Source organism: Bombina bombina, chromosome 5 (genome assembly GCF_027579735.1).
Source record: "Bombina bombina isolate aBomBom1 chromosome 5, aBomBom1.pri, whole genome shotgun sequence".
NCBI classification, from domain to species: domain Eukaryota; kingdom Metazoa; phylum Chordata; class Amphibia; order Anura; family Bombinatoridae; genus Bombina; species Bombina bombina.
In genome coordinates, this window is record NC_069503.1 from 70,838,760 (window position 1) to 70,859,322 (window position 20,563).

Here is a 20,563-nt window from a genome sequence, read left to right on the forward strand (position 1 = left end):
ATCCCTTTATTACCCATTCCCCAGTTTTGCATAACCAACGCAGTTATATTAATATACTTTTAACCTCTGTGATTATCTTGTATCTAAGCCTCTGCAAACTGCCGCTTTATTTCAGTTCTTTTGACAGACTTGCAGTTTAGCCAATCAGTGCCTGCTCCCAGATAACTTCACGTGCACGAGCACAGTGTTATCTATATGAAATACGTGAACTAACACCCTCTAGTGGTGAAAAACTGTTAAAATGCATTCTGAAAAGAGGTGGCCTTAAAGGTCTAAGAAATTAGCATATGAACATCCTAGGTTAAGCTTTAAACTAAGAATACCAAGAGAACAAAGCAAAATTGGTGATAAAAGTAAATTGGAAAATTGCTTAAAATTACATGCCCTATCTGAATCATGAAAGTTTATTTTGGCCTAGACTGTCCCTTTAAATAACCCCCTGTGCCAAACACATTGTTATCTATATGGCCCACGTGTACTTTCTGTCTCTTTGTGTTAAAAAGAGATTTAAAAAGCATGTGATAAGAAGTAGCCCTCAAAGGCTTAGAAATTAGCATGTGAGCCTACCTATGTTTAGTTTGAACTAAGAATACCCTGAGAAAAAAGCAAATTTGTTGATAAAAGTAAATTGGAAAGTTGATTAAAATTAAAAGTACTATCTGAATAATTACATTCTTGCATTTCAAATAAAGATACCAAGAGAATAAAGAAAATTTGATAATAGGAGTAAATTAAAAAGTTGTTTAAAATGTCATGCTCTACCTAAATCATGAAAGAAAAAAATTTGGGTTCAGTGTCACTTTAAATGAAAATGTAGGGGGGCGGAGCTAACTCTACACCAGAGGAGACGTGTTTTTGAAGAGCTCCTGCTGAGGAGAGAGAAAATTCATTAAAACTATTAATAAAAATCCTAGCAAAAACCTTAAAAGGGCGGAAAGTGAGCTGTAATAAGACTAAAGGAAGATTTGAACTGTTCCAGGATACTCCGGTATATTATAACAGCACATACTTTAAGTGCAGAAACCGGACGACGCCAACACTCCTGATATATGGAGTCCATCACTGAAAGAGGCAGTGCAAAGACACCTCAGAGACTGGGACACTAGGGGCCAGTAACAACAAGCAGCCCGCTGGACTGATATCAAGCGGATCGCTGCCGATTTCTACACCGGAGGAGGGAGAACCGGTGTACCCGGTAACGACGCCGCATACCTGAAGGGAGCTGAACGACAGCGGAGACACCTATAGACCTCCCGACCCAGGTAACTCCCCGCAGCAGCCGGGCCCAGGGGTACGGGTGACTCACCTGAGTTGAGGGATCCCCCCACTTGTGACCGAGTCCGGTCCCGGGAGCTCTGTGGGACTGCAGGGGAGGAGGCGCCATCTTGGAGACCTAGAGTGAATGTGCAGCGTGGGGTATATACACACCAGAGTAGTGACCGGGAGCTTCTCTAGTTGACCTAAATGTTGACCTAAATGTTTGATACTCCGGTCAAGCTCAAAAGATAGAGGGAAACACAGAGTCACAGATAGCTGCATGGACACACTGAAATTAAATCAATAAAAGGCGCGAAAAGACGCCATTTTTTTTTCTTTTCTTTTCCAACTTGTGGGTCAGAGAATTAGCTAGCAGAGGAGGGAGACGCTTCCAAGCAGCACTGATTTCAGGAAGCAGAATAACAAACAAACAATCCTGTATAGATAGTGTAACCTAAAACAATTCTGTACACAATATAACCCTGAGCCAACATAATAGCTGATCACCCATTGAACACTGTTATTATACCTCCTTCCTAAAGAGATCTGGGAAACCACAACTTGGATGGCAGACAAACACAAATAAAAATCATCTCACTTTCTGCGAATGTTAGTGGGAAAATTTAATTTGCTTCACTTTGAATATTGCCAGAGCAGGGTAACTCTCCACTATAACCTGACCAGATCCACCTCTTAAAGGGACAGCAACAAAGTCAAGTGGGTTGAAGGAACTGTACTTTTCTTTTGGTTGTTCTCTGCAGTACATTTGGGTGTGATTATACCTATACTAGCCCACATTGAGACAGAGGAACCTGCAGAGGTCTCATAAGGCCACCACTGACAAGTTACATACAACCCACCCTGGTATAGCTTGCTGCCACTTAGGCTGTGATCAAATTCATTTTACTTATTCATAGCTGCTGCGTCAGCGTAAATGTCTTTGGGCCCAGGGTCCAAGGTGTAGTGTTATATTTTATGGTGTTTTAATTAAACCTTTCCTTCCGCAGGGTGTATATTGCTAATATCCTTTTCTGCATTTCATGACATAGATTTAACAGTAGCCATAAAAATCACCCACTTGTACTTGATCGCTACCATCACTCTGCAATACATCTAATGGACTTGGTCAGTGGTGAGCAATAACTGAGATAACAACAGTAAACTACCAGGAACTAAATAATCTGCATCTTGGTGCTTGGTCCCAGGCTTAAGAGAACCCACTCTCCCCTCCCTTTTCCTGCCGCCCGTAGGACGGTGGGTCATACCCCACTTCCCTTTTCCGCGATCGCCTTGTGAAGGCAACCTCCCCGGGGAGAGTGTGACCATCCACTGTCTTGTACCTTGCCCAGGACACTACAATAGAGGGGTACAGACAGTTTCCCTAGCAATTTGAATGCTGACATCTTTGATATAAGAATAACAAAACCCGCCTCCCGCTACGCTTGGAGACTGATCACTATCCTGTTGAATACCTCTCTCAACTATCTGTAAAGGGAGGGGATTGGATATAACCCTAAACCCCAGTGTGGCAATATGTGATTTGTAGAAACAAAGTGAGGGGACATCTGCCCTCCCATCTGCAACAAAAAGTCGCAGCAGAACTACATATGTCCTCTGAATGAAGAAGAGCCATTGAAGCATACCTCTGTACTTTCTGAACCCACATCAAGCCTCTTGAAACATTAACCCGGCCTGATATAGGCTGCTGCTCCTGGAGTTGCCCTTCTACTTTTACTACATCCTGAGATAGAAGCAGATAGCAGCTACCTCCCGCAGCTGCAAAAGTCATTACAGCAAAACAATGACTACGAGAAGAGGTGGGAAGGGAGAGAAAATAATACATCCAAATACACCTTCTTCAGTGTCCTCTTTTTTCAAAACCTCCCATCTATCTAAAGTCACCAAGGACATGGAAACAGGAGACGAAACAAACCAACCCTCATCACCAATTGCTGAAAATCAGTCCCCTATTACTAAAGCAGACTTACAATCCCTAGTGTCCAAGAAAGACCTAACGGACAATTTTGAAAAACTATGGGAAAAGATAGATTCCATACATACATCGGTAACATCCACCTTGGCTGAGCTTAAATCTGACCTCACGGATATGGGAAATAGAATTGATATATTGGAAGACCAAAAGGATGCAATGGTGGAAAATGTAGATGAGATAACTCAAACAGTATCCGATCAACAACAGCTTCTTCAGGAAATGCAAGACAAGATGGAAGACTTGGAGAACAGGAGCAGACGAAATAATATCAGATTAAAGGGGATCCCGGAAGATGTAACAACCAAGGACATTCCAGCATACATTGCGCAACTTTTCAGCCAAATAACAGGCTCCACTCCTGAGTATACATTCCATGTAGAAAGGGCACATAGAGCTCTTAAAGCCAAAACCAAGAACGGAATTCCCCCAAGGGATGTGATAGTTAAACTGACTTTCTTCCCTGATAAAGAAAAGATACTACAGGCCTCCAGGAAGAACCCAACTTTTAAGTTCCAGGGGAATATAATACAATTCTTCCAGGATCTGAGCCTGCGTACCTTACAACGAAGAGGCTCATTGAGACCATTAACTACCATCCTACGCAAACAACAGATCCCTTATAGATGGGGTTTTCCCTTTGTCCTAAGCATTCTCAAAGATTCCAAAACCATAACCATCAAAAATCAAGAGGATATTCCAGAGGTATGTGCCATACTAGGCCTGGAGCCCCCGGCTCTGTCGGAGCAACAGCCATCAACATCACGAGGGGGCAACTCCACGGGCTCTAATATCCAGAGGACATGGCAGAAGGTCAGCCACAAGAAGCAAAAAACAAGTGAAATCAGAGACAAGGTCTCGTGAAGTGGCCTTCCTCTTTCTGTTTTCTTTCATCTCTATACAATCACAGATATAGAGATTGAGGACCTCAACATGGTTCTTTATAGATATGACACTTTGTTATTCTACTATAGCTACTTATGTTGATGGAATAGTCCTCAATACCTACTTGAACTGGGCATATTCAGTGTTGGGTCATAAAATAGACATTTTCCTTACGATCACTGATCCAGATTGTCCAGGAGATGGACACACTCTGCGACAGCGCTCGCTATATTGCCATTCAATAGGGGCAGGTAGATGCCCCCCCAATGTCTAGGGTTGAATGACAACCACTCATACGCCTAGATACTTTCAAACATTGTTAAGATGTCCCTTTGTTGGGGACCAGTTAATTGTTGAATGTTTGATGTTTTGTTGTTTCTCACTTGTTTTCTTCTCTCCCTCTCTCAGCGGTCCCCCCGGGATAAAGACTCATAAGGTGCAATATACCATATCAGTTCAGAGGTGCTGGGGTAAGATAATCCACTTTACAGGTTGCATACCTGCACACAGTCTATGCCACATAATGACACAGACCAATACACATGCCTATGCACACTAGGATTAGATTAGTGTCCCATAATGTTCGTGGTCTAAATACTGATATCAAGCGCAGATTAGCAATGAACCAATATAGGACATTGAACGCCAACTTGGTGTTTCTGCAGGAAACACACTTTCCCAAAGATAGTTTACCAAAGTACTGGACCAAGCAATTCACTACACATTATCATGCCACTGCACCCAACAAGACTCGTGGGGTGTCTATTTTAATTCACTCATCAGTAGGTTTCTCTCATAATAGCACACTGGCTGACCCTGAGGGTAGATACTTGATAGTGAGGGGGCGAATTCAGGACACTGAGGTAACCCTGTGTAATGTTTATGCCCCAAATGACAATCAGCACGCGTTCTTTGCCCACATTGCCCATCTCATAACAGATTGGTCACAAACTAAGATTATATTAGCGGGGGACTTTAATATAACCATGGCTCCAATTCAACCCTCCCACAGTAAAAAATTGACTCCTAAACATCATAGACACAACCGCATTGTCAAGGCAATACAAGAGTCGCTTGCGCCACATACTCTTAGGGACACATGGTACACGTTGTATGGTTCAACCACAGACACCACCTTCTACTCAGCCGCACATAACACATACATCAGACTTGATTATATCTTTCTGAGCCAGATATTGCTGCCTATGTTGCGGAGCTCGAGCATACACACCTGTGTGTGGTCGGACCACTCTATTGTTTCAGTTGACCTGGAAGGACTAAGGGATATTAACAGATGTAGGACGTGGACATACGATAATACCCTATTAAGACGAGACCAAGACCATAGGGATATATTACGCTCCATGACAGAATTCTGGACTATTAATACTGATTCAACCACAAATCCAATATACTCATGGGCTGCTCATAAGGCAGTAGTTAGGGGATTATTAATTCAACTCAAAGCCAAAATTAATAAGAAAAATAGAACCCACAGAGAACAACTCTACAAAGAGATTGAAATACTAGAGAGACAACACAAATTGACCAAAAATCCAGTGACGTTGCGAACTCTCCAAGACAAAAAACAATCCTTAGCAACAATATTAAATTCACAAGCAGTAAGAGCAGCGCAACGTCTTAAATCACATTACTTTATCTATGCGAACAAGCCAGACAGATTTATGGCACATAAGATTAGGGAAAGATGCAGGGCATCGGCTATAGCCTCGATAGAGACGGAGGGGGGGGACTTTACCTCCCATCCCCAGGAGATAGTGAACACTTTTGCAAAATTCTATGGCAAGCTTTATGATGGGGAAAAGGTGACCCACAATACAGAAACTATGACTCAAACGGGGGAATTTTTGGGTGACTGCAAGCTGGCTTCGCTCACGACAGAACAAAAAGATATCCTTAATGCCCCGATAGATAAAGTGGAGATTTTAAAAGCTATTAAAGACTTGAAACCGGGGAAGGCGGCTGGCCCCGATGGCTTTCCAGGGGAATATTATAAACTTTTCAAAAGCACACTTGTTCCTCACTTGACTAAATTTTGTAACTTTATCCTGGAAGGCAACCCTATCCCTCAAGAATTATTAGATGCAAAGATAGTGGTGATCCCCAAACCAGATAAAGACCACAAAAAATGCCAGAATTACCGCCCTATCTCATTGATCAACCAGGACCTTAAGATTTTTACTAAAGTCTTAGCCGGACGCCTTAAGCCAATTATGCCACACCTGGTTCATCCTGATCAGGTGGGGTTTATACAGAATAGGGAAGCCCCGGATAACATAAGGCGAATAATTAACTTGATCCACCATTTGGAAAGTACACAGACGCCTTCTCTGGTCCTATCACTGGATGCGGAGAAGGCGTTTGACAGAATAGACTGGAAATATATGCTTGTGGTTTTGAGGGAGATGGGTTTTGATGACACTTTTATGACTGCTTTACAGGCAATATACTCAAACCCGCGGGCCCAGGTTACGTCAGGGGGTTATAGGTCTAGTCTCTTTCCCATACTAAATGGGACAAGACAGGGCTGTCCTCTGTCGCCCTTACTATTCGCCCTCTGCATTGAGCCGCTGGCGGCCAAAATTCGAGCCCACCCAGATATATCGGGAATTCGGGTAGCCAAAACTGAATACAAAATATCCTTATTTGCGGATGACATACTACTTACTATTACTAAACCGCTTATATCACTCCCTAATTTGAACAAGACATTAACCGATTTCTCTAGCATATCAGGATATAAAATAAATATGGAAAAAAGCGAACTCCTACCGGTAGCCATCCCCTTACATACACAAAAAATAATTGAACTTAATTTTGAGTTTCGATGGGTCGCCAAAACACTTAGATACTTGGGCATTAATCTTCCAGTCCAGATGCAACTTTTATACAAGTATAACTACACCCCACTCCTTAATCAGTTCAAAAAAGACCTCTTGAAGTGGAGACTATGTGGTTTCTCTTGGATGGGGAGAGTAGCATTAGTTAAAATGAACATGTTGCCGCGAATTTTGTATCTTTTTAGAGCCCTCCCTATTAAACTGATCAAATCAGATATTATTAAATTACAGGCTGACATATTAGCTTTTATAAGGGGACCGAAATCAGCTAGAATAACGAAACAGGTGATTTGCAGAAGCAGAGCGGCGGGGGGGGTGGGTGCACCGGATCTTCTGGAATATTACAAAGCTGCGAGGCTAGCCCAAGACTCCTGTTTCATGAGGAGATCGGAAGAAGCTACCTGGGTGTATTTGGAGATGGAGTTGGGAGGATGGGAAGACAGAGACTCAGTCCTATGGGACTCACATCCTATTCACTTAGTCAAGACACATACCAAGGCATATACTTCAGACCTGACTACAAAGACATGGAAACAGACACTTAAGAGAACAGACTTGTTTCCCAAGCATTCTTTGATGACCCCAATTAGATGTTTGCTAGCGGGTGACTCTCGCGTGCTGGTTGCCAAATGGGAAAACAAGGGACTCTACAGGGTGGCGGACGTGATGAAGGGGGGGCAATTACTTCCTTTCACCCAGCTGCAGTCAATTCTTACACCCATAAAGCTCCACTGGTACCTTTATCTCCAATTGCGCTCCTCCCTGTATATCTTCCTTAGGGAATCAAATAATAGACAACCAACGGTGTTAGAGACATGTGGTACGAGCTTGACAAGGACCAAACACAACATTTCGAGAATTTACATAACACTGCAGACACCTCCAAACAGAACCAAATCCCCGGTAATAATAGCATGGGAGAAAGATCTGAATATACTTAAAGGTACAGGAATGGGAAGAAATGATTCAGGAAGCTGATAAGGGATTAATTAGCATGGATTTAAAAGAAAATGTCACAAAGACTATATTTAAATGGTATCTTACCCCACTGAGGACAGCCCATATGTACCCAAATGGTAGTAACTTATGCTATAGAGGATGTGGTGAATTGGGTTCATACAAACATATGTGGTGGGACTGTGGGGAGATACAAAGAACTTGGCAGAGACTCTCCACTCTTATCAGTCAGCTGCTGGAAGAAGAGGTTACTCTTACTATCCAACAGGCGTTGCTACACGAACACATAGACAAATTCCATAAATATATTAACACGTTCATTAGAATTCTCTGTACAGTGACAAGGGTCTGTATTGCGAAATATTGGAGGGTGGGCTCCCCTCCATGGCCAGAAATACACAATAAGATATGTTACACTTATACCATGTATGAATCTGCAGCGGACACTTTAAATAACAGGACCTCATTCCAGAAAATATGGTATTATTGGATTAGCAATTCAATACCCCCCAGAAGGGAACACGTAACCCAATTTGATTCCTGAGCACCGAGTCTGAGCATCTCCTGTAGGCTTTGGGGGACCGCTGGGAGTGGGAGTACTGTCTACTCCCCTCTTCCCCCCCACCCCCGCCTCTGCTCTCTCTAGAGCCGTGTTTATATGATCATTATTAGAGATAAGAACCTCTCACCATACTCTATTTTTTTTTTTTTTTTTTTATTGCTTTCTCACGGTTTATAAGGTTCATAAAGAGATAAATAAGTAACAACCAGTCTAGAGCAAATTCCAATACAGTTAACCGATTTGTAGAATTTGATAATTGAGGTATTTGGCAGAACCCTCTACACTCATGATATGTCCCCTGGAAATATGCAGAGTATTAAGATTTATAGATGGAGATGGAGGCATAACATTTAGAAATGTTGGAATTGTTATATGATAATATTGTACAACTTGTTCCTAAAATCTTTCTGTTTTGTACATGATCAAGAAATATTAAAATAATAAAAATATTTAAACATAAATGAAAATGTAACCATTTTTCTATTTTACATTTTTTCATATACCTATTTTTTGGTTTATTTCATTAAACATAGATGTAGATGACCTTTACTTCAATGTACATCAAGGATTATTAACAATTAAAAAGCAAAAAAAAAAAAAAAAAAGAACTTTCATTTACCAAAAAATTGTTTTTTAAAGTTTAATATCTTTTCTTTCATGTAATTGGCAAGAGTCCACGAGCTAGTGACGTATGGGATATACATTCCTACCAGGAGGGGCAAAGTTTCCCAAACCTCAAAATGCCTATAAATACACCCCCCACCACACCCACAATTCAGTTTTACAAACTTTGCCTCCTATGGAGGTGGTGAAGTAAGTTTGTGCTAGATTTCTACGTTGATATGCGCTTCGCAGCATGCTGAAGCCCGGTTTTCCTCTCAGAGTGCAGTGAATGACAGAGGGATGTGAAGGGAGTATTGCCAATTGAATGCTATGGTCATCCTATTGGGGATCTATTTCATAGGTTCTCTGTTATCGGTCATAGAGATCTCTTCTCCTACCTCCCTTTTCAGATTGACAATATACTCTTATATACCATTACCTCTACTGATTCTCGTTTCAGTACTGGTTTGGCTATCTACTATATGTAGATGAGTGTCTTTTGGTAAGTATGTCTTATTTTATTTATGACACTCTCAGCTTTGGTTTGGCACTTTATATGTAAAGTTCTAAATATATGTTTTATACTTATATTTGCCATGATTCAGGTTAATCAGTATATTTCCTTCATTCAGACTGTCAGTTTCATTTTTTGGGAAATGCATATGAATACATTTTTTTCTTACCTGAAAATTTTTCAAATTGACTTTTCTTTCTAAATTGCGGGCTGTTAGGCTCGCGGGTGCAAAAAATGCTATAATTTATTGCGTCATTTTTGGAGCGAAAATTACGTTCGTTGACGTTTATGACGTCATTTCCGGCGTCGTAGTTGACGCCGAGAGTTTTCACGTAGTTGCGTCATCTATGACGCTCATGTTTGTTGCAGACGTTTTTGGCGCCAAAAAATTTGTCAATTGTGGGCGTCATACTTGGCGCCAGTTTTTTTGACATTATTTAAGTCTCAGTTTCTTTTTGCTTCTGGTTCCTAGAGGCTTGTTCTGTTTGCATTTTTTCCCATTCCTGAAACTGTCATTTAAGGAATTTGATAATTTTGCTTTATATGTTGTTTTTTCTATTACATATTGCAAGATGTCGCAATCTGACCCTGTATCAGAATCTACTTCTGGAAAGCTGCTGCCTGATGTCGGTTCTACCAAAGCTAAGTGCATTTGTTGTAAACTTGTAGTAACTGTTCCTCCGGCTGTAGTTTGTGTTAGTTGTCATGATAAACTTTCAAAAGCTGATAATATTTCCATTAGTAGTAGTCCATTACCTGTTGTTGTTCCTTCAACATCTAATGTTCAAGATATTCCTGTTAATGTAAGAGAATTTGTTTCTAATTCTATTCAGAAGGCTCTGTCTGTTATACCACCTTCTAATAAACGTAAAAGGTCTTTTAAATCTTCTCATAAATCAGATGAATTTTTAAATGACCGCCAACATTCTGATTTATCTATCTCTGATGAGGATCTATCTGGTTCAGAAGATTCTGCCTCAGATATTGACACTGACAAATCTTCATATTTATTTAAGATGGAGTTTATTCGTTCTTTACTAAAAGAGGTGTTGATTGCATTAGATATGGAGGAGTCTAGTCCTCTTGATATTAAAACCAGTAAACGTTTAAATTCAGTTTTTAAACCTCATGTAGTTATTCCAGAGGTTTTTCCAGTTCCTGATGCTATTTCAGATGTAATTTCTAGGGAATGGAATAGTTTGGGTACTTCATTTACTCCTTCTTTAAGGTTTAAGAGACTGTACCCTTTGCCGGCTGATAGATTGGAGTTTTGGGAAAAAATCCCCAAAGTTGATGGGGCTATCTCTACTCTTGCTAAATGTACTACTATTCCTACGGCAGATAGTACTTCTTTTAAAGATCCTTTAGATAGGAAGCTTGAATCTTTTCTAAGGAAGGCTTATTTATGTTCAGGTAATCTTCTTAGACCTGCTATTTCTTTGGCTGATGTTGCTGCAGCTTCAACTTTTTGGTTGGAGGCTTTAGCGCAACAAGTACCAGATCATAATGTGTATAGCATTGTTAAGCTTCTTCAACATGCTAATAATTTCATTTGTGATGCCATTTTTGATGTCATTAGAATTGATGTCAGGTATATGTCTTTAGCTATTTTAGCTAGAAGAGCTTTATGGCTTAAATCTTGGAATGCTGATATGACTTCTAAGTCAACATTGCTATCTCTTTCTTTCCAAGGTAATAAATTATTTGGTTCTCAGTTGGATTCTATTATTTCAACTGTCACTGGGGGGAAGGGAGCTTTTTTGCCTCAGGATAAAAAATCTAAGGGCAAATTTAGGGCTGCTAACCGTTTTCGTTCCTTTCATCAGAATAAGGAACAGAAGCCTGACCCTTCCCCTAAAGGAACAGTTTCCAATTGGAAGCCTTCTCCAGTCTGGAATAAATCCAAGCCTTTTAGAAAATTAAAACCAGCCCCAAAGTCCGCATGAAGGTCCGGCCCTCATTCCAGCACAGCTGGTAGTGGGCAGATTATGATTTTTCAAAGATGTTTGGATCAGTTCAATTCAAAATCATTGGATTCAGAACATTGTTTCTCAAGGGTACAGAATAGGTTTCAAGGTAAGACCGCCTGTGAGAAGGTTCTCTCTCTCACGCATTCCAATAAACCCAGTAAAGGCTCAGGCTTTTCTGAAATGTGTTTCAGACCTGGAGTCATCTGGGGTAATTGTGCCAGTTCCATATCTAGAACAGGGTCTGGGGTTTTATTCAAATCTGTTCATTGTACCAAAGAAAGAGAATTCTTTCAGACCAGTTCTGGATCTAAAAATTTTGAATCGTTATGTAAGGATACCAACATTCAAAATGGTGACCATAAGGACTATTCTGCCTTTTGTTCAGCAAGGGCATTATATGTCCACAATAGACTTACAGGATGCATATCTTCATATTCCAATTCATCCAGATCACTATCAGTTCCTGAGATTCTCTTTTCTAGACAAGCATTACCAGTTTGTTGCTCTTTCTTTTGGCCTAGCAACAGCTCCAAGGATCTTCTCAAAGGTTCTTGGTGCCCTTCTCTCTGTAATCAGAGAGTGGGGTATTGCGGTGTTTCCTTATTTGGATGATATCTTGGTACTTGCTCAGTCTTTACATTCTGCAGAATCTCACACGAATCATCTTGTGTTGTTTCTTCAAAAACATGGTTGGAGGATCAATTTACCAAAAAGTTCCTTGATTCCTCAGACAAGGGTAAACTTTTTAGGATTCCAAATAGATTCAGTATCCATGACTTTGTCTCTAACAGACAAAAGACGTCTGAAATTGGTTTCAGCTTGTCGGAACCTTCAGTCTCGGTCATTCCCTTCAGTAGCTTTGTGCATGGAAGTTTTAGGTCTCATGACTGCAGCATCGGACGCGATCCCCTTTGCTCGTTTTCACATGACACCTCTTCAGCTTTGTATGCTGAACCTTTGGTGCAGGGATTATACAAAGATATCACAATTGATATCCTTAAATCCCAATACTCGACTATCTCTGACTTGGTGGTTAAATTACCACCGTTTAGTTCAAGGGGCCTCTTTTGTTCATCCAAACTGGACTGTGATTTCAACAGATGTGAGTCTTTCAGGTTGGGGAGCTGTCTGGGGATCTCTGACAGCGCAGGGGGTTTGGAAATCTCAAGAGGCGAGATTACCAATCAATATTTTGGAACTCCGTGCGATTTTCAGAGCTCTTCAGTTCTGGCCTCTTCTGAAGAGAGAATCGATTATTTGTTTTCAGACAGACAATGTCACAACCGTGGCGTATGTCAATCATCAAGGTGGGACTCACAGTCCTCAGGCTATGAAAGAAGTATCTCGGATACTTGCATGGGCGGAATCCAGCTCCTGTCTAATCTCTGCGGTTCATATCCCAGGTATAGACAATTGGGAAGCAGATTATCTCAGTCGCCAGACTTTACATCCGGGAGAATGGTCTCTTCACCCAGAGGTGTTTCTTCAGATTGTTCAGATATGGGGGCTTCCAGAAATAGATCTGATGGCTTCTCATCTAAACAGGAAACTTCCCAGGTATCTGTCCAGATCCAGGGATCCTCAGGCGGAAGCAGTGGATGTGTTGTCACTTCCTTGGAATTATCAACCTGCTTATATCTTTCCGCCTCTAGTTCTTCTTCCAAGAGTGATTTCCAAAATCATAATGGAACGTTTGTTTGTTCTGCTGGTGGCTCCAGCATGGCCACACAGGATTTGGTATGCGGATCTTGTTTGGATGTCCAGTTGCCAACCTTGGCCACTTCCGTTAAGGTCAGACCTTCTATCTCAAGGTCCGTTTTTCCATCAGGATCTCAAATCATTCAATTTAAAGGTATGGAGATTGAACACTTAGTGCTTAGTCATAGAGGTTTCTCTGACTCAGTGATCAATACTATGTTGCAGGCTCATAAATCTGTGTCTAGAAAGATTTATTACCGAGTTTGGAAGACTTACATTTCATGGTGTTCCTCTCATAAGTTCTCTTGGCATTCTTTTAGAATTCCTAGAATTTTACAGTTTCTTCAGGATGGTTTGGATAAGGGTTTGTCCGCAAGTTCCTTGAAAGGACAAATCTCTGCTCTTTCTGTTCTGTTTCACAGAAAAATTGCTAATCTTCCTGACATTCGTTGTTTTGTACAGGCTTTGGTTCGTATCAAGCCTGTCATTAAGTCAAGCTCTCCTCCTTGGAGTCTTAATTTGGTTTTGAGAGCTTTACAGGCTCCTTTGTTTGAGCCTATGCATTCTCTGGATATTAAGTTACTTTCTTGGAAAGTATTGTTTCTTTTGGCTATCTCTTCTGCTAGAAGAGTTTCTGAATTATCTGCTCTTTCTTGTGAATCTCCTTTTCTGATTTTTCATCAGGATAAGGCGGTTTTGCGGACTTCATTTAAATTTTTACCTAAGGTTGTGAATTCCAACAACATTAGTAGAGAAATTGTTGTCCCTTCGTTGTGTCCTAATCCTAAGAATTCTTTGGAAAGATCTTTGCATTCTTTGGATGTGGTAAGAGCTTTGAAATATTATGTTGAAGCTACTAAAGATTTCAGAAAGACTTCTAGTCTATTTGTTATCTTTTCTGGTCCTAAGAAAGGTCAGAAAGCTTCTGCTATTTCTTTGGCTTCTTGGTTAAAACTTTTGATTCATCATGCTTATGTGGAGTCGGGTAAATCCCCGCCTCAGGATTACGGCTCATTCTACTAGGTCAGTTTCTACTTCCTGGGCTTTTAAGAATGAAGCTTCTGTTGATCAGATTTGCAAAGCAGCAACTTGGTCTTCTTTGCATACTTTTACTAAATTCTACCATTTTGATGTTTTCTCTTCTTCAGAAGCAGTTTTTGGTAGAAAAGTTCTTCAGGCAGCTGTTTCAGTTTGATTCTTCTGCTTATAATTTCAGTTTTTTTCATTATAAGAATAAAACTTTTTGATTTGGGTTGTGGATTCTTTTTTCAGCGGAATTGGCTGTCTTTATTTTATCCCTCCCTCTCTAGTGACTCTTGCGTGGAGTTCCATATCTTGGGTATTTGCTATCCCATACGTCACTAGCTCATGGACTCTTGCCAATTACATGAAAGAAAACATAATTTATGTAAGAACTTACCTGATAAATTAATTTCTTTCATATTGGCAAGAGTCCATGAGGCCCACCCTTTTTATGGTAGTTATGATTTTTTTGTATAAAGCACAATTATTCCAATTCCTTGTTGATGCTTTCGCTCCTTTCTTATCACCCCACTTCTTGGCTATTCGTTAAACTGAATTGTGGGTGTGGTGGGGGGTGTATTTATAGGCATTTTGAGGTTTGGGAAACTTTGCCCCTCCTAGTAGGAATGTATATCCCATACATCACTAGCTCATGGACTCTTGCCAATATGAAAGAAATTAATTTATCAGGTAAGTTCTTACATAAATTATGTGTTTTTTTTACATGTCCATATATATATCCATCAATATGAGGGTTTTTTTTTAGATGTGTTTCAAAATATATTTTTGTTTCAATTGTTTAGGTGACAATGGTTACCCGTGTTGGCCATGGCTTTTGACTCCAGTATAATGTAGGTGGCGGCGGTGTCCGGAGCGGCCGAATAGTGAGTCAGTGAAGTTATTTCTATGTGTTTATTGCATTATTAGTCACTGTACATCTGTGACACACAGATAATATCCCGGCACACAGCTGATATAACAATACTATTAGACATTAAACAGTGAGTGAGTGAAGTTACCTCTATGTGTTTATTGCATTATTAGTCACTGTACGTCTGACACACAGATAATATCCCAGCACACAGCTGATATAACAATACTATAAGACATTAAATAGTGAGTCAGTGAAGTTATTTCTATGTGTTTATTGCATTATTAGTCACTGTACGTTTGTGACACACAGATAATATCCCGGCACACAGCTGATATAATACTATTAGACATTAAATAGTGAGTCAGTGAAGTTATTTCTATGTGTTTATTGCATTATTAGTCACTGTACATCTGTGACACACAGATAATATCCCAGCACCCAGCTGATATAACAATACTATTAGACATTAAATAGTGAGTGAGTGAAGTTATTTCTATGTGTTTATTGCATTATTAGTCACTGTACGTCTGTGACACACAGATAATATCCCAGCACCCAGCTGATATAACAATACTATTAGACATTAAATAGTGAGTGAAGTTATTTCTATGTGTTTATTGCATTATTAGTCACTGTACATTTGTGACACACAGATAATATCCCGGCACACAGCTGATGTAACAATACTATTAGACATTAAATAGTGAGTGAGTGAAGTTATTTCTATGTGTTTATTGCATTATTAGTCACTGTACGTTTGTGACACACAGATAATATCCCGCCACCCAGCTGATATAACAATACTATTAGACATTAAATAGTGAGTCAGTGAAGTTATTTCTATGTGTTTATTGCATTATTAGTCATTGTACGTCTGTGACACACAGATAATATCCCGGCACACAGCTGATATAACAATACTATTAGACAATGAAAGTATACGGTAAAGTTGTTTTCCTAGGAATAATTAGTCAGTTTATATTACATTCTCAAGGTGTTTACTGTCACTTTAGTCAGATCTAGCTTTGTGCTATCTTGTTATGAATCCGTGTTTAATGAAGATAACATTGTGACAAATTTACCAAGATATTGATTGCCTAGAATATAATTTTATTAATTATCTCTGATATTAATTAAAGGGATTTAGAGGTGCAATAATGTTTAAATATATTAGATCAGTTTATTGTTGTACCACTGATTGTATATAACTATGTGTTTAACTCCTGCAAAGTCAGCTATAGAGCAGGAATGTACTACTGGGAGCTAGCTGAGCATATCTGGTGAGCCAATGACAAGAGGCACATGTGTGTAGCCACCAATCAGCAGTCAGTTCCCAGGATAACATAAGTTTGATAACAGAAGTGAAATTAAAAGAGAATAAAATTGTACATTCTGGGGCCGACCTATGACAGTGCGAGCGGACATGATACGATAAAGCATATGCTGTAAGCATTTAGCAATGCTGCCCCTGCAGATTCAGGGCCAATCGGCCACTAGCATGGGGTGTCAATCAGCCTGATGGTATAGGATTGGGCGGATTGATGTCTGCAGCCTCAGAGCAGGCAGGCAAGTTATGGAATAGTGGTCTTTAGACCGCTGCTTCATAACTGCTGTTTCTGGTGAGCCTGAAGGCTCTCACACAAACAGGGGCATCAAGCTCCATTCGGAGATTGATAATTCACCCCCTAAATCTGAATCATGAAAGTGCCCTTTAAGTAAGATTTAAGTAACAGAAAATGCCTGTGTATAAAGTCTTGCTGGTGATTAATAATCTGGGTTGGTGTAAGTAGGGGGTTAATTTGATATTGTTTTATGCACTGTTAAAAAGACAGTAAAGTCAAAATTAAACTTAAATGGATTGGATAGAAAATTATGTTTCAAAAACTTTCCATTTTACTTAATTATAATTTGTGCTTAGTTCTCTTAATATCCTTTGTTAAAGAGTAACCCTAGGTTAACTCAGGAGCGTGCACGTATCTTCAGACAGCAGAGTTTGCAAGAACATTTATAGCATTGTTATACATAGTTACAAACATTGCTGCACAGAGTGCTAAATACACGTGCACGCCCCTAAGCTCATATAATATCAGCCTCCTAAGTTTACTCTATAACAAAGGATACCAAAAGAACAAAGAAAATTAGATAATAGAAGTAAATTGGAAAGATGGAAACAATTGCTGCTCTGAGTTATCAGCATTTAACTTTCACCATCAGATTTAGCTTTTGTTTTTGATGATTTATTCCTAATTACTCTGTGATATTGGGTTTTTAATAATACAAAAAAAATAATACTGGTCTGGATTAAAATCACTTTTTATTTGCATGAAAAAACATTGTATATCATTATATAGTAAACAGCAGCATTACATGATATATGCACACAATGGTATAAATATACCTAACACTTGTGCTCTTGATACAAAGGGATTTATCAGACATATAATGTTCCCTTTATATATACAGTATGTGCTATTATCAGTTCTTGTGGCTTCTAACTAACATGAAAACATCTAACAGACATAATATCAAGTTACAGAACATGACACACATATTACATACCCAGTATACATGTAGGTTATAGTAGCCATTTAAATTAAACTGATTATGATCACATGACACACATATTACATACCCAGTATACATGTAGGTTATAGTAGCCATTTAAATTAAACTGATTATGATCACATGACACACATATTACATACCCAGTATACATGTAGGTTATAGTAGCCATTTAAATTAAACTGATTATGATCACATGACACACATATTACATACCCAGTATACATGTAGGTTATAGTAGCCATTTAAATTAAACTGATTATGATCACATGACACACATACTACATACCCAGTATACATGTAGCTTATAGTAGCCATTTAAATTAAACCGATTATGATCACATGACACACATATTACATACCCAGTATACATGTAGGTTATAGTAGCCATTTAAATTAAACTGATTATGATCACGTATGTACCGGTTACTGATATTGTGTCTCATTAAATAAAATCAGTTCCCCCTCAGTAATTCCTCTGGTATATAACATGTACAATGCTACGCATCTATTGCTATAAGAAAAGGTTTGTCCACATGATGTGCACATTAAATATATCTCCCAGATGTCAATCATTTTAGACTGATGTCTTTGTTTATATAATTCTCTAACACTCTATTCATATAAAGACTCCTTTATTCTGTAAATGTAATTATTTCCTCCCCTATGTAAATCAAAACGTACAACTCCTAACACTGGCATATTAATAGACAACACTGGGGGTGCTTTGGTGGTAAATGGTTGTGTAAACTGGTCACTATGAGGACAGATCTGTATATTCCTGTGTGGTGTTTGGATTCTATCACATTTATATGAGAGAAACTGAGCTGCACATATATAGAAGAACAAAGGACAGCAGTAGAGCACTTCCAATCTGGGGCTTTTATAACTGGAATTTAATGTCAAATGAGTTCCACCACTCAAGCCGTCAGGTTGTGCACGTCAAAAAAGGTTACTGCATACCTTGCAATACCTCAAAAGTTCCAAAGAAAGGCAGCACAACCAATTATTTCAAACTTTCTTTATTCCTTTTCACCAGGAGCAGGTACAAAATACAAGACTACATTTCGGGCTATCAACCCTTAGTCAAACTGGGATTTAGAAAGTAATATTTAAAATATACTTTTTTGATGCATCTATTTAGAGAGCTTGTCCTCTTTAGGATAATTGTAAAAAGGTTTGTACATTGTGCATATAAAAGTTTATTTGTGTGTAAATATTTGGTGGTTTGTGATATCAGATATCAATAAAAACCTTTTTTCCACTTTCTAAACATGTGAAAGGTTTCTTCCCTTGTGAATGCTTTCATGATTTTTCATATTACTCTTATGTGTAAAACTTTTTCCACATGTACACGTGAAAGGCTTTTCTCCTGTGTGAATTCTTTCATGTATTTTCAGTTTACTCTTTTCTGTAAAACTTTTTCCACATTCTGTACAAGTGAAAGGTTTTTCTCCTGAGTGAATCCTTTCATGACTTTTCAGAATACACTTTTCTGTAAATCCTTTTCCACACTCTGTACATATGAAAGGTTTTTTTCCTGTGTGAATCCTTTCATGACTTTTCAGACCATCCATTCGTGAAAAACTTGTTCCACATTCTGTACATGTGAAAGGCTTTACCCCTGTGTGACTTCTTTCATGAGTTTTCAGTGTACTCTTTTTTATAAAACTTATTCCACACTCTGTACATGTGAAAGGCTTTTCTCCTGTGTGAGTCTTTTCATGATTTTTCAGACTATCCATTCGTGAAAAACTTGTTCCACACTCTGTACATGTGAAAGGCTTTACCCCTGTGTGAATCCTTTCATGAGTTTTCAGATCACTCTTTTGTGTAAAACTTTTTCCACACTCTGTACACGTGAAAGGCTTTTCCCCTGTGTGACTCCTTTCATGCTTTTTCAGATAACCCATTAGTGTAAAACTTTTTCCACACTCTGTACATGTGAAAGGCTTTACCCCTGTGTGACTTCTTTCATGAGTTTTCAGACCACTCTTTTGTGTAAAACTTTTTCCACACTCTGTACATGTGAAAGGCTTTACCCCTGTGTGAATCCATTCATGAGTTTTCAGATCACTCTTTTGTGTAAAACTTTTTCCACACTCTGTACATGTGAAAGGCTTTACCCCTGTGTGACTTCTTTCATGAGTTTTCAGACCACTCTTTTGTGTAAAACTTTTTCCACACTCTGTACATGTGAAAGGCTTTTCTCCTGTGTGACTCCTTTCATGAGTTTTCAGATTACCCATTAGTGTAAAACTTTTTCCACACTCTGTACATGTGAAAGGCTTTTCTCCTGTGTGAATCTTTTTATGAGTTTTCAGATTACTAATTTGTGTAAAACATTTGCTGCACTCAGTACATGTGTGTGGCTTCTCACCTGTGTGAATTTTGTGGTGTTCTGTAGATTTAAAAGGTTTCTCTTTTGTATGAATCATTTGGCTAGACTGTAGACTTTTCCTATCTTCAATATGTTTTGAAAGCTCAGTAAATATGTGTGGTTTGTCCTCAGGGATAATAATTTCACTAGATAAGTCAGAAATGTTGTCCTCTTGTTTGATGACTAAATTACTCTCTGTACATAATGATTGCTGCCCAGTTCCTGCCAATTCATCATCTCCTTTAAACATCTGCTGTGATATCCCCAATGTTTGTGAATAGTCGTTAGTGTCTAAGACTATTCCAGTTTGCGGTATAATTCTGATGCTTCCTGTAGTGAAGGATGGATATGAACTATTCACGTGTTTGTCTACATAAAAAGAAATGGAATAAAGAAAAATAAGAATGTTTATTCATTATAATATAAT

The 20,563-nt window shown here is 39.0% G+C and overlaps 1 protein-coding gene across 1 annotated transcript in view; it reads right to left on the minus strand.

Moving 5' to 3' along the window:
* LOC128661323 (gastrula zinc finger protein XlCGF26.1-like) overlaps nucleotides 1-20,320 on the minus strand; it is a 67,820-nt gene extending 47,500 nt beyond the window's left edge. The window contains exon 1 of the mRNA XM_053715592.1: nucleotides 19,390-20,320. Coding sequence (XP_053571567.1) covers nucleotides 19,390-20,194 — 805 coding nt within the window. The 5' untranslated portion in view covers nucleotides 20,195-20,320. The remainder of the gene's footprint in view (nucleotides 1-19,389) is intronic.
* Nucleotides 20,321-20,563: the final 243 nt, after the last annotated feature.